We start from the raw sequence: 24,946 nt of genomic DNA on the forward strand, positions 1-24,946 counted from the left end.
GTTTTTTTTTTGTCGGGTGTCCCCCCCCCCCCCCCCCCAACTCAAAACCTCTTCTGAAGCTGGAGAAAAGGAGCTAAGAGTAAGAGAGGAGGATGCAAAATGCCCATCCCATGATTTTCATTTCAGAAAGACCTCTAATAAAGCTGAAACAAGACTGCAGCCGAAACCAGGTATCCTCCTCCCCTTTTCCCTTCACTCTCCTTAGCCTCGACTAGTTTGTAATGTTCTCAGCTCACTGCAGAAATGAGAGAGGAACTTTAGGGGATGTGCAGGGCCAGGACTGGACGATTGTCATGTCATGTCCAGTTTCAGCTGTGCCCAGCAGAGGACACTACAATATCACTAACAGGAGGGAGCAAGGAAAAGGCCATCCCTCCTCACCAAGCCAGCACAGGTAGGTTGGTTTGAAGTCGATAGCAACATGTTTATTCAATCTGTGCTCCAGAAACAGGGACCCTGCTGAAGGAAGACGATTTTCAGAGTGAATTAGGAGTCTAAGTGCGTGGGACAAGCAGCATTGGTGCGGAGGAGGGACCAGAGGAGCTGCAGTGACACCACAACATGGTCTTCCCAACCCTTCTCAAGGGAAGAGTTATGCTGGGGATGCCGTCCCCTTTTACTGCCCCTTAATTGGCTGCCGTTCAGAGCCATGCTGCCCCTTAAGCAGGGCAGAGTGCCCCAAGCCTCTGCTTCCCTTACTGGGGGAAGGAGACATAATTGACCACGATGTATTTCTAAGCAACAGAACTGAGACTGGGCCATTTTCCAAAAGGGGAAACTGAGGCAGGGCCAGCCATTGCCCCTCTCCCTGAGCAGCGCAGGCTGTACCTGGCCACAGGGCTCCAGGCACTGCAGCCTCAACTTTTCCAGCAAATACTACAAATCTCTGTTTCAAAACACCTGCCAAAAAGACAGCAGGCAAAATCCCTTCACTGCCCTTGGAAAATGGAGGCACAAACACCTCCCACCTCCAGCAGCCTCTCTGCATCACTGAGTGCTCACGTAGCACCCCTTCAGATCTGCGAAAGGAGAGGAAAGCTGTTGCTTTCTGTTCCTACATGGGGCCTTTTCTAGTGTTTTTTTTTTGCCTGGATTTTAACATCCAGGCTTGGAACAGTAAGGCTATGAAAAAAAAGCAGTGCAAGCCAGTGCTGCCTCTTCTGGTGACCCTTGGATCCCTCTGGCTGCAAAACAAGGGCGAGACCCTCTTCGGCTTTGGGATGGGGGGGCACAGCAGCCCTGGGGGACACAGTAGCCCTGGCTTTGGTGGGAGAATGGAGTCAGCATCTCTTGCTGCTTCCCACCGGTTGGACTGCAGGAAATGACAGGAATTGCTGACATTTTTTCTGCAGCCACAGGGTTTCTGCAGCCTCACCCCAGCCCTCCAGTCCCCAAGAGAAATGGAAAGGTTTTTCCACTGTCACTGGAGCTCCGGGCAGCTCCCTGACGGGTTGGGGCCAGGAAGACCCCTGGCCCACAGCGCTCAGAAGGGAACTCATGCCCTTGCAAGTCATGCTGAGAAGTTAAATATGCTCATTATTCAAGGGCAGAGCAAGAAACAGCAGAGACCTGCAAAGGAGCGCTCCCTCCTCCTCCCCTGCACAGGGCTTCCAGGGCCAGAGACCTGCAGATGGGTCCCAGTGCTGCTTTGCCCCATGCGCTCTCACTCAGACCTGCAATTACTTAACTTGATTTTTTTTAAAGATCCATCTTTTGGGTGGGTTTGTAAAAAGTAAATACTTACTGCTGCTAGCAACCATTCCTGATGTCAGTCTGGGGGGAGAGAGGCGTTCACAGGAGCTCCCAACCCCCTTTGAGCATTGTTTCCCACTGTGGGAAAGCACTGAAAGCTTTAGAGGAGCAAGTGCAATGTGTGTGCCTGCTTCCCTGACGAGTGTGGAGAAGGGATGCCAACCTGCCAAGAGCAGCAACAGCCTCTTTAAAAAAAAAAGACCAAACCCAAACCCACATGCATCCACAAACAAGGCTGCTTTGGGGTTGCAGGCATGATGACTGCCTTCCTCCCTGAAAGCCTGGGGAGCAGCACAAGGATAGTGCTGATGTGGGTGGCACCATGCAGCCCCCTGCCACTGTCCCCATGGGAATTGGTTGAGGTTTCCCCCCACGACATGCCTTGGTCCTGCATCATTCTCCAGTTATTCCTGCAGCATCCCTGCAGACCCCCATGCAGCATCCCAGTGGGTGAGCTGTACCCTGCAGCCTGGGGCTTGGCACTGGAGCTGTCCCATCCCGTGACATGCTGCATGATGGCCAGCTCCAGAGTCCAGTGGCGTCTGGAGGATGACAGGGAGCTGACACTAGCAAGCCAGGTACTTTTAGCTAGAGCAGCCACACAGCTCTCCAATTAATTATCACCTGCAGAGGTGTTTTTCAGAGTTATTTACAGGTGAGTGTGATGAAACCTGGGGAAAGCAACTGCCAAGGTGAAGCAGGCACAAAATGCAGGACAGCCTCTCCCTCCCTGGGGAGGGATGGATCCTGCTGAAAACTGAACCTGGAGAGGTAGTAAACTGCTCCGACTTTAGCATTTAAGCTCAGTGAGTGAGGTTAAGCCCGTGTGGCAGCTGGGGTTGGTCTACAATGCTGCTGCTGCTGTTGCTGGTGCTGAAGGCTGCCGGGACTGAACCAGGGTTACAAAGGAAAGAGAAGATAAAATCTTCATCCACAAACATTTACTTACTGAGGATACTGGTATTTCTGGGAGAGGTGATGCTGTCTCCGAGCTCATCTTTCCCAGAGCAAACTCCTGCCCTGCCTATGGCAGATGTCACAGCTCACACTCACCATCATGAAAAAAGCTGCTGTCACGTTATTCTGCTTTGACAGGTACTAGCAATTCCCTTTCTATTAAGGATGAGTGAAAGGTTTCATACACCAGATCTGATTGCTTAGGATGATAAAAGCAAGTCATCAGCATGGTCTATACAGGCACCAGCAAATTCTAAATCCCCCCCAGTCAGATATTGGCTGGCTTATCTAAATGCCTGACCTCTCTTCAAATGCCAGCCTGAACAAATGTCCCTGAAATGTTACCAGCCTAGATTATCTTGGGTGGGAGACATGGTCCCCCCTTCGCTGGGGCAGATCCAAGAAAGCTGCATCTGTTACCAAGTATTTCCCACCCCGCCCCCTGGCTCATCACTCTCTCCCAGCAAGGGACCAGACCGCATCCCAGTGACTCTCTTTGTGCTGGATGAGACTTTGCAAAGCATCTGCTGGAAGCTTTAATTAATGTTCGGTGGGGGGTAATCAAAGCAGGGCAGGAACCCAAGATTCATTCTCTTCTGGAGGCTGCTGAAGAGAGGATGGGGGCTGTCCTTTGAGTTTTGGCCACAAATGGTTGGTCCAAACTCCTTGGAGGGGTGGGTCCAAGATGATTTCAGCATACCACGAGGGATGCTGCAGGATGGATTCGGTGATGGGCAGGGGAAGGAAGGAGAAACCACAACCAGCAGCACTCCTGACATTGAGCGAGTCTGTTAAACGGTATCAAAAATAACATATTCATCTCCCCAGTCAGAGGTTCCTTCCTTTTCATCTGGGACATCAGGGTCCTTCCACTCCAAATCAAGCAATCAGTCACCGCTTGCCAAACTGACTGCTCAACGAGTGAAGTTTGCCTGTCTTTTGGCCAGGGCTCTGCACACAGCCTTTGGGAAAAACATATTCCGCTTTCCCACCCCCCATTATAATAAAAAAAGACCAAATGTGTCATTTGTTGCTTGGACGTCCCTGAATTTCACTGGTGGATTCAGCCTGCTGAGTTGTGAAGAGATGAGCCGCAGGGGATGCTTTGCGTAAAGCCAAAAAAAGGGCTTTTGAAAGGAGGCGTGAGTGGGTCACCCTGTGGATGTGATGGGAGTTACATTTCAAGGGACAATGAGCATCTCTGTTAATTTAGTCATCCAAGCCCACATTTTATGAGGGATCAAGCCCGATTAAGTTGGCTGGAAGGTTATAAGAGTCCAGCAGACAGGGAAACCCAAACCTGGAACAGGACTGCTGAGCCAGATGTGCCTGGGATGCAGGTGAAGCCCAGCACTCAGGGCAGAAGTCCAAGCGATGCATCATGATCCTCGCTGAAGGTGTTTTCTGCCAGTTTTCCACAAAGTAAACCATTGTGCCTCCAACTGGCACAGGCGATATGGCCATCAGAGGAGGGCAGATGCAGGAGGCAGCACTGGGAACAATGGCCTTCTGGTGGCAAAAGAAACCTGCCAAAAAGAGGGTGACCGAGGAGCAGCCCTTTAACCTCTCTAAGTACTCATAACCAGCTCCTCATATTGCAAGATAGGGGTGTCCTGATGGCAGATAATCGACGACAAGCATTTGTCGTGGACAATCCCATTCAGAGCTAGGAAGGAAGCAAAGCAATTGATCTTCAGCAGGGATTTCTAGGGATTGTACTGGGTTTGTGCAGCAAGGTTTTGGTAGCTGGGGGGCTACAGGGGTGGCTTCTGTGAGAAGCTGCTTGAAGCTTCCCCTATGTCTGATAGAGCCAATGCCAGTCAGCTCCAAGATGGACCCACCACTGGCCAAGGCTGAGCCCATCAACAACAGTAGTAGCGCCTCTGTAACATATTTAAGAAGGGGGAAAAGTTACCATGCAAGGGAAAATGCAGCTCTAGAGAGGAATGAAAATATGTGAGAGAAACAACTCTGCAGACACCAAAGTTGGTGGAGGAGGGGGAGGAGGTGCTCGAGGTCGTGGAACAGAGATTCCCCTGCAGCCCGTGGTGAAGACCATGGTAAGGCAGGCTGTCCGCCTGCAGCCAATGGAGGTTAACGGTGGAGCAGATATCCACCTGCAGCGCATGGACGACCCCACACGAGACCGGGTGGATGCCCGAAGGAAGCTGTGACCCTGTGGGAAGCCCGTGCTGGACCAGGCTCTTGGCTGGACCCGTGGACCCATGGGGGACCCACACTGGAGCAGTGTGTTCCTGAAGGACTGCACACCATGGAAAGGACCCACACTGGAGCAGTTCATGAAGAACTGTAGCCCATGGGAAGGCCTCACATTGGAGAAATTCGTGGAAGACTCTTCCTGTGGGAGGGACCCCATGCTGGAGCAGGGGAAGAGTGTGAGGAGTCCTTCCCCTGAGGAGGAAGGAGCAGCAGAAACAACATGTGATGAACTGACCACAACCCCCATTCCCCGTCCCCCTGCGCCGTTAAACCTGGGAAGAAGGGAGGGGTGGGGGAAAAGTGTTTCTAAGATTTGGGTTTATTTCTCATTATCCTGCTCTGATTTGATTGGTAATAAATTAGATTAATTTCCCCAAGTTAAGTCTGTTTTGCCTGTGATGGTAATTGCTGATTGATGTCTCCCTGTCCTTATCTCGTTTCATTGTATTTTTCTCTTCCCTGTTCAGCTGAGAAGGGGGGAGTGACAGAAAAACTTTGGTGGGTGCCTGGTGTCTAGCTATGGTCAACTCACCACAGGGATGAAAACAGATGCCCGGAGGCCTCCAGGGTCTTTAATCAGACACGCTAGTTTTCACTGCAAACTGTGCCGGGCATCCGGACTCTGAGAGCTGGTGAGGATAAAGCAAAAATCACAGACGTAGCAGCTTTTCTGTACAGACACAGATAACCCAGAGGTGACTTCTTTCTCCTCCCCTTCTGACATATATTCTTCAGTCATTTAGTGTTGAGCTGAGCTGATACAAGATGATAATTCAATTTTGACGGCTGAAGTAGAGGAGAAAACGGTGTGAATGCATTTTCAAGGTGACCTGTGCTGAAGCAGTTCATTCCCTTGATTGACCTGAGGAAAAAAAGCCAAACTCTTTCCTGGAGGCTGAAATATTAGAGGGACTCCGTCAGCAGTGAAGTGGCTAATGGGAAATTGCTCAAATCAAGATTGCTGGTGCCCTTCTTGCCCAGACCCTGCAGGAGCAAGGCAGCACACAGCAAAGCATCCATGGTGGGGCATCATCTGTTCCCATCCCGGCAGTGAACCACAGTGCTGGGGCAGACAGGAGGAGACGGATAACCCCAGCAGAAAGCAAACTTTTGTGCAAATAATTCAGAAATAATTCAGAAAATGCCACAGCAGGCCATCACTGAGACATCATCTCACACGTGCTCTCTTTTTGGTTTTTCATTGGGCGTACCTGTGCCGGAGGATGGGTTTTTCATGCCACGCTATGTTGTGAAGCTCCTAACATGAACCACCAGCCCAGCCACGGGTTACTGGCACTGACCAATTTCATAGATGAAAGGAAACAATAAGGACTGGCAGCTGAATAAAGAGACCTTCTTACCAGCAGATACTTGCTAGCAATTGGAAATGAGGGAAAAGAAAGGAGTACACAGAAGTCTGCAGGTCTCAAGGAAGCAAGCCAATGCATCATTATTGGACCAGCAGATCCATATGAGTAATCTAACCCAGGATCATTATTCCCCTGTTTTTATTCTCAGTTTACACACATTTCAAAGCATGTGTATCTGTGCGAAGCGAGCGATGAGCTGTTCTAGGAATGCATCTGCAGGAAACATCAGAGGGCTGAGAATCAGCAGCAGTGAGTAAAGTAGCGGCTCAACTGCATCGTCTCCATCACAGCTTTGCCCCAAATGCACAATTTTAAGGCCCAAATGCTGGCCACAACACGGCCCCTCTCCAATAGCCATGGCTAAGCCATCAGACTGCAGCAGTGCTCACCCTGCAGCCCTGCTGTCTCCAGGGAGCCTCAACTGGAGTTGTGCATCAACCCAAGCCCCAAGAGCCCGGGTGGCATCTGAACCAGATCTGGCAGCCCAAATCCTGTGACGGTGTCCTGGTTTAAGGTAAAACAGAACCGATTTTCTTTTCAGTAATTTTACTTTTCAACTAAGCCTTTTCTAACTAAATGAACACTCTGAAATTAACGGCGTATTTTTCAGACAGTACCCACTTCGAGCAGAGATAAGGCCTGCTGTGCACAGTTAATACCAAGGCACGGTATGCGGAGAGGCTCTTGCTTGTACTTATTGATGTAACACCCACAGCCAGCTAACTTTGTTACTCGCCCCGTTGGAGGGTCAGAAGCAGAAAGGCGTAGAGAGGTTGCACCTGTGGGGAGGAGCGGACGGGACGGGTGACCCAAAACTGACCAACAGGGTATTCTAACCCATCTTTTATTATCTTAATATTTAATTAAAGTAGTTTAGTTTCTTTTCAACTCATATGTCTCTCTCTCTCATTTTCTTTCCTCTCCTCTGGAGGCAGATGCTCCCCCTACTCTGAACCGCAGCCCAAATCCGGTGACAGGCACAGGTCTGGGTACTGTACCAAGGAGGGACGATGCAGCAAGGGCTGAGCAAGCCTGGGAGGGAGGAGTGCACCTGCAGTACATCCATCCCCCTGCTTTGCAGACCAACACCCTTCTGAAGGTAGGGCTGAAAAATTAAACGGGTTAGACAGATGGGAAAATATCTGTTTGAGAAACAAGGGACTGCTGAGATTAGGAGACCCAGAGAGGATGGTGCCAACAGCTGGCTCCTGGTGCATCACCCGGGGACAGTCTGGGAAGAACTTGTTTGCTTTCCCTTGACAATGCAAAGGGATGTTTGGTACCTTCTTTAGCTCATGAGTTCCACAAACAGGTTACTTATTTGTTCCCCTGCCCTCTTCACCATCTCCTAGGCTAGACCTTGGTTTTGCATTGGAAATGAAGTCACTTTCTGGCAAGAAGGAAATGTCCAGCCTCTTTTCACAAGCCAGATGTCCTGGTATCAGCAGGGACTGGTACCCAGCTCTGTGTGCTAGTTAGCCACTGGTGTGCATCCTCCTGCAAGCTCACTCTCCTCCTCAGGAGGGGCTGGGGCATTCAAGAGAAGACACAGTAACACCCGTCCAGGCATGGATGGAGCAACAGGTGCCAAGCAAGGTTCAAGCACATCCTTGTGCACAACACATCCTCCTCACGACTGGTGAGCCCAGTGGTCCTGGCTCAGCAGCCCAGATGTGCCTTGCTGTGCTGGACCACAAGATGTGTTTACCAAAGATGAAATCAAACCGTCATGCTTCATCTTCACCCTTGGCAAACTGAAGACACAGCCAGAGCCCCCTATCTGAATATTTCACTTTCATGGCCTGAAATCCAAACTGTTTGTATCAGGAGCACCACAACCACCTTGGTTAACAAGGATTTTTTTCTCCATTCAGAAAACAGCCAGAAAAATATCTTTGTGCCAAAACAAATCCTGCAACCACATCTTCTCTCGCTTCACAAAGTTTCTTACTTGGTGCTTGGGCGTAAGAGGTACCTTGGGAAGCCAGATCATTTCCAGCAACTTTCCCCTAGAGAGGGCAGGATGGAAAGGCACGGGGAAGGAGGATCAGATTGAGGTCAGACCTGGAGGACTGCTGGCTCTAGCTGTGGAAATGCGCTGTGAGAAACATGCTGTTCGCATGGTGGAAAACCCACCAAATTAATCCCACGCATCCAAGCTGCTTTGAGATGAAGAGACAACAGTAGATGACATCTACTCAGAAGCACTGGAATAGTAACAGCTTTAATCATAATTTTTTTTTCCAAAAATTTTTTTCTTTAAAAAAAGGAAAAAAAAAAAGAACATTAAATGGTAAGTACAATAACCAGTTACTGCATGAAGGGTGGTAATCAAAGCCCAGACCGAACTTTTGGAGAAGGGTTTGACATTTAGTGGGAAGAAGGCATCCAAAGGACACAAGCCCAGTCCCAGCATATGAGGAGGGACTGGATTTCAGACCAAGGACAGGGATAAATTAATGGGGTGGTTACCCCACAGGCCCCGAAATGTGCAGGCCATGCTCCCGCGGGTCTCGGAGGGGGGCACACACCATCAATGAGCTGACCATGGCATATTTTAGGCTGCTGCTGAAATGTTAAGCTGAGTATACAGAGTACCTGAGGTAGTTAGAAAAACTAAGTGGGGGGGCGGGGGGCAAAGCTGAAATGATTCAGGGACATCCCTGAAACATAGGAGGCTCAAACTCCTGCCCTCGCCTGATGCTGATGACCTCTGGGGTCCCTGGCACAGCTGTCCTGCAGAGCTCCAGACCTTGCCAGGAAAACAGCAAAAGCCAAGATTTGAGTAAAAACCCGGGAGAAAGCCATCCCTCTGCCTGCACGCATGCTCTTGCAGAAGATATTCCTTATTGTAGTGGAGATTTTTGCCCGTGCATGGAAAAATGTGCTCTTAGGAGAAAGAGGAAGGGGACGCATAGTGGACTCAACTGCTGACTGACCCTCTCTGTGCTACGTTAAGTTGCATAGGAAACTCCTTAAAGCCCCTGAGAAGAAATTAAGGTGCTATTTACTTCTTGTGGGGCCCAGCAAGAATGACCGTTTCTGGGGACATGATTTTGGGGAAGAGGAAAGGAGATCGTTCCCTCTCGAGGCCACAGTGCCAGCACAATCCACTGGATGCCTTTCGCATTTCTTGTTTTTCTTTGTTTGGATTAACCTGAAAGAAAATCATGCTGTAACAACTAACCTTTCTGTCATAGCAGCATTTCACTATAAAAAGACTTTGCATTTAAAATAATGTTTCTGTGCAAAAATATTTCCCTCCCACGTAAAATATCTGAGAGCTGGGGAGTGGAAGGAGGGAAGGTCATTCAAAATCTCTGCTACAAAACAAACAGGGAAAAATACGGGCATTTGGTGCTACAAATATTTAGCTCGATGGCACCGTTTATAGGAAAGACTATTTACAAGTTAAACTGGTCTTTAGGAGCTTTGAAGAGCTCCACTAGAAGCCCTCTGAAATCAATGGCAATGAGTGCAAAGTCGCATAGCACATATGGAGCAAGCATCTCTAGTGAGCTCAGAATTCAAATTAGGAGAAACATTTTCCCTTTTCCTTCTTTTTGTGTGTTAAGGGATATATGGATGGCAACAATTTCTTCCCCTTTTCTGGCCTCTTCCCCAGAGCAGGAGCATCTGGAGAGGAGCACCCCAAGCAGTTTGCTGCCATGGCAGGATGAACCACTCTCATGCTTCTCCTGGTCTATCTCCCAAGGAGGTTTCTACTGAACTCCAGACCTCCAGCTTCTTCCAGTAGATGTCCTACAGCACCCAGGCAGGATGAAGCACAAGGGGCAGTGACTTCTCCTGGTTAAAAATGGTACTTGTGCATCTGAAAACAGGCAATGAGCATCTCCCTGTCTGCAAATGGGAAAATGCGTGTTTGCAGAGACATGAAAATAAAACAAGACTCAACCAAATGGGTCACAGGGCCTACGAATTAAAAAAAAAAAAAAAAAGCTCCTTTTTGGTGTAAGATGCTTGTTGGGCTGAGGACATACGGTGCTTTACAGTCGTGTCTGGGAGTCTGCCGAAGCCTGACTGTGGCAGCAGGGAAGGGCATTTATTGTGCTTCCTCTTAAAATATGTATTTACATGACTCACGTTCATCTCAAAAATGATAATTTAAAAGCGGTTTCTACAACATAAAAAACAGCCACAGCTTCCCCCTAAAGTGGTTACAACCTTTACTGCTCATTACAAAAATTAGACTTTTATTTGTAAATGCCTAAAAAATGTGATTTCTTTTGTGATCCCTCCCCATCCCCCTGCCCCCTTTAAAGTTTTTTAGTAAGAAATATATAACTGGTATCAATGCCATATGAAAAGCCACCTCCCTCTGGATGCCTTCCCATCAAGGAGGGATGTCTCCTGCCGATTTCCAGTCCCAATGGAGAACTCGCAAACTTTGGCCTCTTAAAACCCAGGGAGAGCAACCTCCGCTTCTTTTTAAGTCAACTGCTTAAAAAGGGGGGCAAAACCACAGAAAAAAAACAGCAAACAAGATGTGGACAAAAATATCACTGCAGGAGCTAGATGGCAAAATCCTCGTGGTCTTGTGGGCTGAAGGCAGCTGCTCGCAGCATGTCCAAGGAGTTGACAAGGATCAAGGTGCCAGTGAGATGCTTCCAGCGTTTGGTGATGGGGTTCTTCATCTTGTCCAGTCCAGTGTGCAGCTCCTGGATCACATCACGGTAGCTGTCGCCCATCTGGCTGCTCCAGGTGAGAAGGAAATCGTATGCTGGCTTCCACATGGCCTGCAGTGATGAGGCAGAGGGGAGAGGAGATCAGAGCTGAGCCAGGCTGGATGGCTGGCAAGCAAGAGATTCCATTCCCAACACAACCCCATCCCAGAACAAGCACATTCCTCAGGAAAAACACTCCCAAATTTCCCCAGCACAGCCAAATCCCTTTTTCCCCCTAAAGGAACTACAGAAAAACGTGTTCTGGAGGTATCTGCAACCCTAGGGGATCCGTGGAGACTGCGATCTGTCCACTCTCACCTCGCTGTCCACCACCCCTGTCTTGTCCCGGTGCGGGGCCTCATAAGAATCCATCTGCTGCTTGGAGACCTTGGCAAGCTTTTCGGCGAGCTCCCTCCAGCGCTGGGCCACCTCCACGGCCGTGGTCAGCAGCACGAAGTCCTGGATGAGCCGGACAACCAGCCCCTGGCAGTCCATTTTCAGCAGGGCCTGAAGGACATTAGTGAAAACAAAACAAGACAGTCAAGTCAAGCAGCAGATAGCAGGTGATCCAGGAGACCATGCAGGGAAGTCCCTTAAGAATCCACCCTAAAAATCTTCCCACCCCCTTTCTAGCAACAGCTGGTGAAATTAGGCCACCATGCTTGACAGAAGAGTAATCCCATTAATTGAATGAAGCGCCCTACCCCTATTCAATGAGCCTTGCAGCTTGGGCTGGCCAAGGCAGCCTTATTTTCCAGGCAACCCCTCAAGATGTTCAGGCACCACCATAAGCAGTTTAAAGCATCCCAGGGGCTGAGAAGAACAGATGCCTTTAATCAAGGTAACTAATCCAGTGCGATCCTTGCAGCTTGCCTCCCTGAGCCTGGAGGAGCACCGTCCTTCAGCACGGACAGGTGGGTACGGGCCAGCCAGAACACTTTGGGATGAGACTTGGATATCACCCTCAGGAGGAGATAGGTTGGGGTGAGACCCAGGTGAAAGGCCAGTTGGCAGCACTACAGGACCATTCCTTGGCTTGGGATGTTCTTGCTCTTCTCACCGCCCCTCAGCTTTCCGTTCCAGTTCAGAATCCAGCACCTCCTGCACCATTTACAGACCTAAAAGCTGAGATTTTCTGCAAATGGTTTTGAAGAAGTGGGGAAGAGGAACTGCAGCAGTCACAGTTTTCTAGCTAGTGATAACTTAGCTGAGAAAAAAATGACAGACCAGTGTTAACTGCTTAAATCTTTGGCTACCAAATCACATTAACATCTGCTCAAAGTGGAAAACAAGTTGCAATAGGGGAAAACCCACAATGCAGTCCAGGAAAGGAAGGGTTTAAATGGCAATTATCAGAGGACAGGATCTGACCCACAGAATCAACATTCTGTGCACCAGCGTTCCCCATGTGCCCGTAGACTGCAACAGCCTCAGCAGCAAACCCAGTCCCTTGCAAAATCCCGCTTCAACTGACTACAGAAAGGTGGTTTATATTACAAAACAGGCATCCCCTTTTAAAAACATGTAAACCAAGCTAACAGACCCCAGACTATGCCTTAGGTGATAGTTTGCCAAGTAGCCTCTTGTTTTCCTATGGCCAGAAGTGGAGCTGTGGCACCAGCAGACTCAGGATGGTGGCTCCAGGATGGGTGAACACCCACAGCTCAGCATTTCAACAGGGAGTCCCGCTTCCAATAAAGGCAAAACCCAGCTCGGGGATGAAGGGGACAAACCCCCTGAGGGATGCTGAACACCAGCGAGCGCCCAAGAAACCACACTGGCACACGGGTCATCATCAGAAACATCAACCACACCTTCAAAACAGCACGTGGCTGGTTATTACACAAACCACAGATGTTGTGGTCCGCATGTGGCCAGAATCTGCCCACTTTCTGCTGCCGTGGGTCCTGACATCCTCTCCTAGCACAAGGGTCTGGGCAAACCCCAGCTAGTTTGGCTCTGGAGCAGAAGGGTTAAATCCTCACATAGGCGGTTTCACAGGGACAGTTGGGGGAAGAAGGCAACATCTGAAACCACTCCAGCAATTTGCAAAGCAAATGCATGTTGATTTTTCCCTTATCTGTCTCCAGCTTAAAGTTGGGCTCTGGCTCGAATCTAATTACAGCTGCAGACCAGCATTTGTTTGCTCCTCGAGTGCTTACATTGGTTTCCTGTATCAGGAGAGAAGTAATAAACCCTCTTGTTAAGCAAGCAAGGAAAATACATTTAAAAAAGCATTATTTTTTTTTTAAAAAGGGCATTAAGAAGCATTTAGATCTCACACCTGTGCCATAACCACCTCTTCTCCAGCAACGCTACCTTACCACCCAAGTCCACAGATTCATCACCCTCTCCTCTGCAGGCAGAGGATTCGGAGGGTCCTAAGAAAAGGCAGATTTAGCATCCTCAAACCTGCGCTTCCAGGCAGCAAAATTGCCTGTGCCCAAACCCTGAAACAACCCAGTATTTAGCAAAGTAGACTAAGTCACTCGTCTCTCTTGCTGGACACTGAGCAGGTCCAAACCAGCAGGAGGCCATAGGGAGAACACTGCGCTACAGGTTAAGAAGAATAAAGCTGCAGGAGATGGATTCTCCTGTTCCTTCTGCTGCTTGATGTAAACAAGAAAACAGCATCGAGTACAGGACAGGCTAGAGTGCTGGGCAGAGAGGAGTCTGATGAAGTTCAACAAGGGCCAGTGTAGGGTCCTGCACTCAGGGAGGAATAACCCCATGCACCAGCACAGGTTGGGGGTTGACCTGCTGGAAAGCACCTCTGTAGAGAGGGATCTGGGAGTCCTGGTGGGCTACAATGATGATCAAGGGAATGGAGCACCTCTCTTATGAGGAAAGGCGAGAAACCGGGGTCTGTTTAGCCTGGAGAAGAGAAGACTGAGAGGGCATCTCATCAATGCTTATAAATATTCTAAAGGGTGGGTGTCAAGAGGATGGGGCCAGACTCTTTTCAGTGGTGCCTGGCAACAGGACAAGGGGCAACGGGCACAAACTGAAAGGAATTCCATCTCAACATGAGGAAAAACTTCTTTCCTTTGAGGGTGACAGAGCACTAGAACAGGCTGCCCAGAGAGGTTGTGGAGTCTGCTTCTCTGGAGATATTCAAAACCTGCCTGGATGTGTTCCTGTCCCACCTCCTCTAGGTGAACCTGCTTTGGCAGGGGGGCTGGACTAGATGATTTCCAAAGGTCTCTTCCAACCCTTACTATTCTGTGATTCTGTAATAGCAGTTGGGAGGCCACCTAACCAAGAACTGTACAGCTGCCTGAAGCACCAGCTTTGGAAGAGACTGACAGCTCCCTGCCGTGCAGCATGTTAACTCTGAAACCTACTGATGGTCACAGAGACACCTACTTCCTGCGCTTTGCCCCTGGTGATTTGAGCTGGGGAGGCTCGACATGCAAATTACAGGCTGGGGAAAACATGGGTGAACAGTTAGATGTGATGAGAGATGCGGACAGCATGAAAGATGGGTGGGGTTGGGTTGCAGGAACGACATAGCCACTGAGGTCGGAGCCAAAGAGGGCATATTAATGGTAGCAGTGACACGTGTTTTTTCATCCCGGGCAAAACTAACTCCCACAGAAATAAATGAAACACATGCAGGCATGGGGCTCTCCTGGAAGCCCTGACTGCCTTGCTGGGATTAGCAGGGCTTACAAAAGACTTAATCCTCCAGCAGGCGCTTTTGGGATTATGCTACAATTTCTTTCCATGCTCCTCCCTCGCCTTGGACAAACCTCCCCAGATAGCAGGGTGCACGCACCGTGTTTCCATCCCTCAGTATACAGCCGTGCTCCCTGCCGAGGCATGACCTGGGCTGTACCTTGCCAGCACCCTCTAAAATGTTTATTAACCTCATAGCGGCTCTGAGCCTGCTCTACCAGACAAGCACCCAGCAAAGGAGATGGTTTGATATTCAAATCCCAGTTCAAAGCAGCGCAGAAGCGCCTCTACTTAAAAGGCATCCAGGGGAGGCTGAATTTGCATCCCGGCTCTGAAATGCAGAATCCCATTTCCCATCCTCTAATGATGGAAATCAGCATCTGGAAGAAAGCAAGCCAAGCAAGAAGGAAGAGGCAACCCTGAAGACCACCCGCAGATAACTTGGCCACCCTTGCCCATGCCCATCACTGCAATCTTCATGCTCCACTCCTGACTCTGTGAGCCTCCACCTCTGCTCACTCTTCCACGCACAAATACACAGCCTCTGCAGTCCAGCCCTGACCCTCACATGCTCCAGAGGAGCCATCTGAGCTGGAGGGATCTTGTTTGTTCCCCATCTTCAGCCAAACTAAAGGATTAAAAACCTTTCTCCTTTGCCCCAGGTGCATAAAGCATCACCAAGTTCATGTACACCCACCAAGCACACTGCAAGACTCACTTTTTAAATTAATTTAAAATATTTTTTTTAAAAAAATAGCATTTAAGTTGGAAAGCACCCCAGGGGGTCCAAGTGTTATCACACATTAGTAACCCCCCAAAACATCTGTAGGGTGTTTGATGGGGGAAGTGGAAATGTGGTTACTATAAGCAGTGATATTTAGTGTCCCATTAACTGATGCGGGGCTGTGTGCCAGGGCAGGGATGCGACCCAAGCACGGCAGGCAGGGATGTCAGGCGATGTGCCACACTCCCAGGTGGCCTGGAGAAGGCACCATAAATGCAACCACAGGCAGCTTTTTTGTTTGTTTTTTGTTTTCCAAGAGCAAAATTACATGGGAACAAGAAGGGTCTGCAACTACTGCACTGGGAATGGGAAGGCTGTAAGGATTTCCTGCCAGCCCCAAAAAATAAAAGTGGGTTACACTGCCTGTGGAACAACAAGCCTGCTGAAAGGCACTGGTGGCATTTCTACAGCCTTCTACTAGTTGATAAGGGTTCAGGGCAAGACTTACAAACGTTGTACATGAAAAGACCTCTCTGGAAGCTTGCAAGCAACTTCTGTGCTGCAAGTAACTTGGCTATGCAAGGACAAGCCACGTCCTACAGAAAACATCCCCACCAACTTCAGCATGGTGTAGCACGGTTCTTTAGAGGAGCAACGTCCAGGATCCATACAAATGGTGGGGATTTGTTTCCACGAAGACAAAAGCAGGGCAGGAGTTGGGTTTCTGCCCTGGACCCAAATTCAGCACAAGGACTACCATTAGCCAGCAGATTGCTTTGGGATGGAGGAGCAAGAAGAGCCCAGCATGAGCAACCTTGGGTTGGCAAGCTCCAGGTGCACCAGCACAAGGTCGAAGCAATGGATGCCCTGCTCTCCAGGACTTTAAGGGCTGCTTGAGCCCACCAGCTCTTTGGGGTCTTCATACAGCAGTGACAAGCAGTATCTTTTGGTAGAGGAAAGGCAGCATGCAGATACCTGCAGTCAGAAAAGATGACAGAAAACAAGGGGTATTGGCGGAACACCAATACCATTTTCAGCATGACCTGTAGAAGTGGACTGGAGAAGAAAAAGCTTGTAGTTTCCACAGCTCTCTGCTGACATGCCCAGTGGCATTCCCAGAAGACCCATGTTTTTCCCAACAGCAGCATCTTTTGGAAAGGATGATAAACACGAGGCTCTATATAAACACTGTACTGAAAATCCAGAGAGAGAAATGCTGTGTGTCATCACAGGTCTAACCCCAGCTCCCAAAGATGAGGTAACACAGTTATTGCATTGCCGGGCACTGGTGACCCAGCTGCAATGAGGTCTTCTTGCATCTGTGCCCAAGTTTTTTTAGCAAGAGCATGTGCGTGTTGCCTCCTTTTGATGGGCAGAGTGGAGGGAGGGGAGAGGTAGTTTTCTCTTTCTGATGTGATGACTAACTCCTGAGCAGTATTCCCCCAGTTACCTTCACACACTGCTGCCAGTGCTAAATTTAAAAAGAATAATAATTAAATGGAGATTACTTATTAACTAGTCATCATGAGTGGGCTTTTCCATGCTTGGCTGCTGGTGCGTGGCTCTGCCACTGCAATTTTATGTATTCAACACTGAAGTCAGACAAGCCTGCTTACTACTTCTCCCTTCACAGTCCCTTTGAGACGAGACAACCAACTTTTAAGATGAAACTGCCAGATCAGAGCTTAACCCCACTGGTTCCTCTTGCCAGCAGACACCAGAAAGCAAGTCTGTTTGTTACAAATAAAATCAGCTTTAATCACAGTAAAATACATTACTACTCTGTTGTCATCCCCTGAAACATACATTTTTTATTATTTTTTTTTAAACAGGCTCAATCTAATATCTCTGTAAGCTAAGGAGGATTTGACAGCAGTAAGGGGTTTAGAAGAAGCATCATCTTCCACCAGGAAGGGAGCTCATCCTTTATCAACAGGCTCAGACTCATAAAGAATAGGAAACAGAGCCAAGGCTCAGGATTAGTGTCCATTCAAACATGGAAAATAAAACCTGCTCTGGGACTCTGCACTTCAGGCAGCCCTTGGGGAGTGGGATGTTTTCCTGCAGCTTACAGCCCTCCCCTTGAATTAGCTGCTCCCTGAGTATCCAAGAGAGCCTTATCTTTCCTTTTGTCTTCCCACTGAGGTCTGGCATGGATTTTCCACAACCTACAGACTGTCTGGGACCCCTGGAGACAAAGGGAACAGATAGAAGAAATGCTTATAGGTTTCCAAAGCAGTAAGGCAAACACCATAAAGCCCTTGGAAGCATCCACCAAGAGGAGCACAGATTTCATCCTGTTGCTCACTGAAGCTAATGATTAAAGGAGCAAACTCTTCCTTGGGGGAACCACGGGGCCAGACAACAACCTTGGCTACCACGGTGGGTAATTTCCCTTCCTGGATGGCCCCAGAAAGAACAGAGAGAACTGTGCATGACGGGTAGAAGAACCCCTCAACAGAAGCAGTGTTGGTACCATCACCTGGCACCTGCATTTTACTGAAAGCCAAAGCTAAAACATAGCCCTGGGCTACAAAGTGGTACGAGGCACTGGATACTCACTGGAAAATACATCCATGAGTTACAAAGGGCTCTGTACTCTGCACAACACTTTACACCTTATACTCGATCCTCAAATTTCCCCCCTTCTTATTAAAGGGAGTTTGGGAAATGAAATACTTCATTCGGCTCCAGTCTTCTTTACTCAGTCTGCCTACTCGTAATTTCATTTGGCTTGCTCCTGCCTGTGCCCATCATTGCCAAGCAAAGCTCTCGCTACTCCTAAATTCAATTGGCATTTTAAACCACGATTGGCTGTAACTCAGTTATCGTGCTTCTGCGGGAGAGACTGTTAAGAGGAGAGAGCTGCAAATCTCTTCCAGATATTTCGTTCTGTATTTTCTTTGGCTCACTTCCTATGAAATGCTAGAAATTATCATGAAGATGATTTCTCGTTAAGAGACTTCTTAATGGCATCCTAGAAACACTTGAAGGCTGCACTCCCCCAAATGCTTTTTAGGGCAGAAGCAAGGCATGCATTTTAATTTGCAAACACGATCCACAGTTGGATGTAAAGCGTCACAGCTCGGAGGTGCCCTTGGTTTAGCTCCCACTCAAAGACAGACGGGGCAGACATAACCTGACATTATTATAGAGGAACTGGAGGTTGTTTCATGAAGGCAAAGGTGTAGCATCATTCTTCATAGTAGCTGTGAAACCCCCCTCCAGCATGCTTTGACACACATAGTGATGTAAAAGCAGGTGACCTGAGAGGTGGCTCACCTACCCTGCTTCACACAGGAAAATCTTATGTATTTATTGCCCTTTTTCCAATTTTCCATTAGTATCGACTTCAGCAATGCACATTTTGACACTGGGGTTGAGGAGACTAGCAGCTCTCGGGTAACTCCTCGAAGCGTGCATCATCGAAGGCTGAAACGTAAATACCCAGCAGCAGGGACTAGTCAAGTGCTATGAAAACACCGGACTAAACCACCTTGATCTTGAGGGCCTTCAGATTAGCTACCTTCCAAAGCAAGCCTGTTGGCTGCTCTCACACAACATGTACCTATGGTATTTCACCCAGTGTCTCCCTCATTTATGGCCATGATCCCATTAAAACAGGAGCCCACCACCACATACAACAGAAGGGCTGAACTTCCACCTGGCTGTGCTGAGCTGTCTGCAGAAGACCTTAAAGATGAACTTTGCTTTCTACAGACTGAATTAGGAAACTTCCACCTCCCATTCACCCTCGTCACTCTGCATGGCAAAGAATTAAGACTCCCTTGTTAGACCTCAGACTCACCGTCATCAGCTCCTTCTGGAAAGATTTCCTCTCCTTGTTCTCAGTATTGTTGCAGTCTTCCTTCAGCTTCTCCAAGACGGAGGCCACTCGCTCTGGCTCACTGTCCAACTCCGCTCGGCAGAAAAACGTGAGTGGCAAGTTCAAGTACCCCAGTGCATCAGCAAAGGACCGCCAGCTGCTGAGGTTCTCCATAAGCAGAGTCCTCACAGAGGCATAGATGTAGGTAAGGAACTTGCAGGGCCTCAGGATCTGCTCGAGCAACAGGCTGGTGGTGAGATCTGGCCCAGAAAAATAGCTGGGCTTGACCTTCCCAACCACCAGCACGTTTTTGGTGTGCACAAGGCCTATTTTTCCCTGGTAGTAGCCAATATACCACTCCTTGGTCCACAGCTGCCCTTTCAACCTGATCTTCTCCTCACTGAGGAGGGCTATGACATCTCCTTTCTTGTACTCCAGCAAATAGTGGTTCTTGCTTTGCCGCACCACTGTCTTCAGCAGCTTGCCGTACTTCAAGCTCAACACTGGCCGGTCCTGAAAAACTGGATACTTGGCGGTGGCAGCTAGAGGTGAAAGGATGATCTTTCCAACCTCGTTCTTCTTGAGGAACCGCCTCTGTCCTGTCGGTTTGATGGCACTTTTCGGAGGTGGCTGCGGCGTCTGGACACAGAATTGGGTCAAAATGGCATCCTTGTCATCCTTGACCTGTATCCTTAGCGTGAAGTCTGACAGCTCATTGGGGTCATGGGACGCAATGGGGAAGATTAGGCGGCTGACCTTGCCCAGCTTCATCTGGAAGCCCCGCACAATTTTAGCTTGCTCACTAGCTTTTACCTCGTAGTTGGTCATGTTAGAGAACATGCAGAGTTTGAGGTCCTGAGGCCTGGACAGAGCAAACTGATGCTTACCCCAGAGCTGGAGGGCAACAGGAGCTGGGCTGTGGGACTGTCTTGTGACCTCGTTCACCAGGAGAGTCTTGGGTGCGCATTCATGTCCGAACACGGCCACGACAGTTTTAAAGGAAGGATGAATGTGTTTTGGGCCATAGACACCAACCGTGATCTTCTTGCTGATGTAATCCCAAACAGTGTAAGGGTAGAGGATGTTCTGCCCCTGGGCTACGGCCGCAATGTACATGCAAGGCTCCAGGTTCTCCAGCTGCACCTGGATTGTGTCCCCATATGAATAGCTCAGCTGCATTGGCGTGTATGGCCCCTCTTTCATGTCACTCCGCAGGCACTGCAGTGCTACCAAGCTCTTGCTCATGATATCATTCTTGACCTCTGCTGACACTTTCATCTCCAGAATGATAAAGGTTTTCACCTCCATATTGCTGAGTTTGATCTGCAGGACTGGGCTGATGGTGCTGCACTTGTCACTGTTCAGCTCCAGCGGTGGATCCAGCATCGCTTTCATGGAGATCTGCTGTGTTTCCCCAGGGCACACGTGGCCCTCTGGCACATGGATGCTGATGTTGGTGTCTGGAAGCTGAACAGCTCCACCAGAGCTATCCAGCTTGCAGACGATGTTGGTCTCCACCGGTTGTGTCTGCCCCCAGCCAGGATTTTGACCAAGCAAATCCAAGTCATGGCAAGACCGAGCCAGCTTCCTGTGGTTCAGCCATGCCGTCCTAAAATCTTCCCGGCTCTGGAACTGCTCAGGGGTGGGAGACTTCAAACCACTGAAGAAACCCGACGATGCTGGAGCATCTGTCTTGGCTTGAAGAACAGACAGTTCAGACAAACTGTAGGAGCGTTTACTTCTGAAGAAGGGATTGTCCCTTTTCACAGGCTGTTCCAGATCCAGCCTGTTTGTGGAAGGAAACTCATCAAAAATGTTACCCAGGCTGCTATTAGTGGCTGAACTGGAAACAACTGAAGTAGGAGCCCCTGTGTCAAAGAGCAGCAAGTCAACAGCGACGTTGGAGTTGGACTCTTTGTCCAAGCTGGGCACTGTTTGCAAATTCCCATTTAGAAATGGGTTCGTCTGAACTCCGTTCAAGAAGGGGTTGTTACTGTAGGTTTTCACAGAGTTTCTTTTCACATCAGTCCACTCTCCAAGCAGGTCTAACTCCTTGACCCCCTCGTCAGGGCTCTCAAGTAGATTGTCTATCATCCCACTGTCTGTTAAGGAAGAGTTACGGTAGTTTACAGGCTGGACATAGGAAGAAGGGATGTAACCCATTTCCGTGGTGTTGTGAGCATACCACCACTCTCCTCCTGATGTGTCTAAGACATAAAGGTGGTCCCCCTTGGAGAACTTCAAAGTGGTGAAATTAGTAGGACAGTAATCTTTGATTGCTATTACTTCCTTGGCATTTCCAAAGGATGTGGGATTGTCAACCAGCAAGGCACTAGGAGAAGGCACTGCAAAGCCAAGAAGAAAACAGGGCTGTAAGCAATCTACAAGAGTCACAACTCGCTTCAGGTCAGCAATCTGCACTACCTGAAGCGGTGAAGTAAAGTAGTTTTACAACCTCTCAAACCTGTAGGGTTTTTTTCCCCCTAAAAATTTTTAAGCAAAACTTCTCCGTCTGCTACTTCTGATACAGTCACGTTCCTCTTCCCCAAAGGGTTCATGATCTAAAGGGACGGGCATCAACCGATGCTGGGAAGAGCAGTGGAAACTGAGACAGGAGAAGCAGCAACTTGTTATCCTCCTGATGAAGTCGAGTGCCTTAGCAACAAGCCTCCTTCTTGATGTAGGGCCCCATGCAGCTGCTCCTGTACAAGACACCAGCACCTCACAGCCTCGCTAAAATCCCTGATGAACAATGCGCGAGAAGACATATTGGAGGCCATTTTGAGGGAGTGGGAGTTGCTGCTTATCAGCTCTCCTTTTCACCTGGCATGTCAGGATTTAAGCTCCTACAGGCATGTGCTAGAATTGGAGACACCCTCTTAAACGTTCGCATTTAAAATAACAAAGTTAATTAGGGGGGGGTTCTCAATGATTGCTACATGGGAAGAGGGTACACAGCCTTTATCCTACCAATTTGGTCAACAGTATCTCAAGGTCTTTGGCCACCATCTCTTTAGCACTCATGCAAATAGTTACCTGTGCTGCTGCTGGTGAATGCCTCTTCTGTGAAGAGGTTATGTGATGACCCAACGTAATGTTCACAGGTTAAAAGTGCTCTCGCTCTGCTGTAACCTCTTGCCTGCACACATGAAACATCTTGCACTTCAGTGCAAGAAACAACTAAGGGCACATCATACATCTACTTTTTCATGTCACATCAGCATCTCACCTCTCTTACACAGCACCTGTATTTCAAAGGTCCTCAACAAAGACTAAGTCAATTTCTAAAGAAGGTTGTGTAGTTTGAACCCTCAGAAAGAAGCACAGCATCGCCCTCCTGCAGCACTGTTGTGGTCCTAGCAGCATCTCCAATCTCCCTTTCAGCAGTGCCAGCTGAAAGTCGTTTTGCCAGGGAATCCCAATTACAAGCAAAACAGCTGGGTCAAGCCTACAGATGCTCATAGTGTCACCATATTTATTGCTTTTATTCTCACTTTCAGGACCTATTTCTGTAAAAAGCAGTAGAAACAAGCTGCAGATGATGCTACATCAACATTTAAATGTGTGTTATCCTGCTAGACAGACCTAAGAAAACAAAGAGAGCTGGATTTTCACCAACACAGAGCTGCAGAAGAACTGGGACAGCACCTGCTTCAATAGGTTTGAGAGGTCTCTGGAGGGAAAAGGGGGATTTAAGAAACACAGGAAGCCCCTAAAATCCTGGAGATGAACGGATGGCAGATCACACTGCACTCCCCTGCAGTCACTAGCTGCAGGCTGGCAGCGCTTCTCGGACACGTAAAGTACAGGCAAGGGAAGACACAGACAATCAAAGAAAAGTCTTTAAATATAAGCTAGGGATCAAATATTAAGAAGAGTTCAGTTTGCACATATCCTTCACAACTCATCGCTAATCCACTACTTCTGCCAGCATATAGGGAAAGTCATGAGGACATTAATTCAGCAGAAAACTATATATACACACACACACCCTGCATTGAAAAACTATTTTGCCACGCTGGTAGGAAGCCACCGTTAACCCAAGAGCTGTATGTGGGATGAGGCATTTTTGGTCTCCCTATCCCTGCGGATCAGATGGGAAAGTGGCCATCTCTGTGTGTGTCCCCCCCCCGCTGTCTCCCCAAGTTAGTGCAGTGGCAGGGTTAGCAGGGATGCGCTGAAACCAGCAAATGCCTTGGAGAATATGAGTAATTCCTATTTTCACATTAAAAACAATCTAATTTGCAGCGAGAGCGTTTGATGTTTGGGTCTCTTCTTGCTATGTCTGCAAAAGCAATTGCTTTTATGCATGTTTATTTTTAAAGGCCCTCAGCACATGCTAACTTCCACCTGGAGTTATTCCTTAAAATCCATTTCTGCTGCGGGAACAGTAATTTCTCTCTCACCTGAATGCAGCTTTTCTGCTGGGTAAGGCACATAAAGCTGAAGAAAAAAGGATAAAAGGAAGAAAAAGGATTATTCAAGCAACCTGCAAGCTCCCAGCTCTGGGGAAGGGGAAAACAAATGTGCAACTGCCTTGTTGCTGTCACCTCTCTTGGCTGTCAGGTCCATGGCCATCCTTACACCTGTGGATGTGCTCACCAGAGGCTGCTGCTCTTCCCCATCAGCTGCTGTCTGCTAATTATTAACCAACCCCCTCCTGGACCCCAGGGGTGAGAGGATGCACCTGAATTGAGGAGGGGGCATTGTCCCCACCCATCCCACATGTCTGTCCGTCCTCACCTTTGACATTGCAGAGGCTGGTCTCAGCGAAGCCCTCACCGAGGTCGATGAGCGTCCCCTCCGACTTACACCGTGGCAGGCCACCCGAGTTGGCTGCCCGGATCCTCTGCGCTGCCATCTCTGGCCTGCCGACCCCTCTGGTTCCAGGGGGCACTAAGCAGGCATGGCCTCTCTGTCAACGAAGCAGTTTACGGGGACTCTGGCATCACCATGAGGAACCAGCCTGGGGGAGAGAAACAAACCCCAGCACATTAGCAAAGGCTCCAGGTGCCACCATGTCACACACACACACCCTAGCAATGCTCTCCCAGGGTGCATGCCAACACTGCAATGCCGATACAGGAGAACAGCCTCATATTCTCCTTAGAGCATCAGGAAAGATAACCTTGGTGCTCCTAAAAAGCACAGCACTGCCTACAAATCACCAAAGGTTTTGGACAGCGAGGACAGCCTGGTCTTGCACGACACTACTTGCTGGCCACCACCCTGTACAAAGCATCCCTCTTGCCTTTAAGAGTTATTTGGGGGACATGTTGCTCCCAGGCTCATAAATCTGTCCTTCTCCCCATTTTGTAAGGACTTTCAGGGCATCTGCGCGTTGCTGTAATACATATTTATAAAACCAGCAAGCGCTCAGATCCTGTGGGAGCCCAGGGCAGTCGTTAGTGAGTGCGGAGGGCCCATGGGACCGGGCTTTTCGCACGTTCAACCACGTCATCCCTGTCTTCCACCGCAGCACAGAGTCAGTACAGGGATGATACAGGGGGAGACAAGTTTCCAAAAGGAAAAATAAAAATAAAGAGGGTTTTCCTCCTTTTTTTCCAGAAATGTTTGCAAAAACACTTCAAGAAACCCTGTGGAAGAGCAGCTGCATCAGTGCGCCAGAGCCGAGAGGAAAATTAACCCAATTCCCGTTGCCCACAGAACATGCTGGCACTTTGACTGCCAGCATAGTGGCTGATGCAAGCTCTGGTAAGACCTCCTCTGGTGT

At 48.9% G+C, this 24,946-nt stretch overlaps 1 protein-coding gene across 1 annotated transcript; it reads right to left on the reverse strand.

Annotated features, from left to right (window-relative positions):
* Positions 1 to 10,831: 10,831 nt before the first annotated feature.
* Positions 10,832 to 24,073, reverse strand: SH3BP4 (SH3-domain binding protein 4). Its single transcript, XM_009885814.1, has 4 exons — positions 23,956 to 24,073; positions 19,195 to 21,557; positions 11,303 to 11,491; positions 10,832 to 11,056 (listed from the first exon to the last, which is right to left on the reverse strand). The coding sequence occupies exons 1-4, from the start codon at positions 24,071 to 24,073 to the stop codon at positions 10,832 to 10,834; spliced, it is 2,895 nt and encodes a 964-aa protein (XP_009884116.1).
* Between the last annotated feature and the right edge of the window lie 873 nt (positions 24,074 to 24,946).

This window comes from Charadrius vociferus, unplaced genomic scaffold, assembly GCF_000708025.1.
Source record: "Charadrius vociferus isolate BGI_N301 unplaced genomic scaffold, ASM70802v2 scaffold245, whole genome shotgun sequence".
In the NCBI taxonomy this organism is placed as follows: domain Eukaryota; kingdom Metazoa; phylum Chordata; class Aves; order Charadriiformes; family Charadriidae; genus Charadrius; species Charadrius vociferus.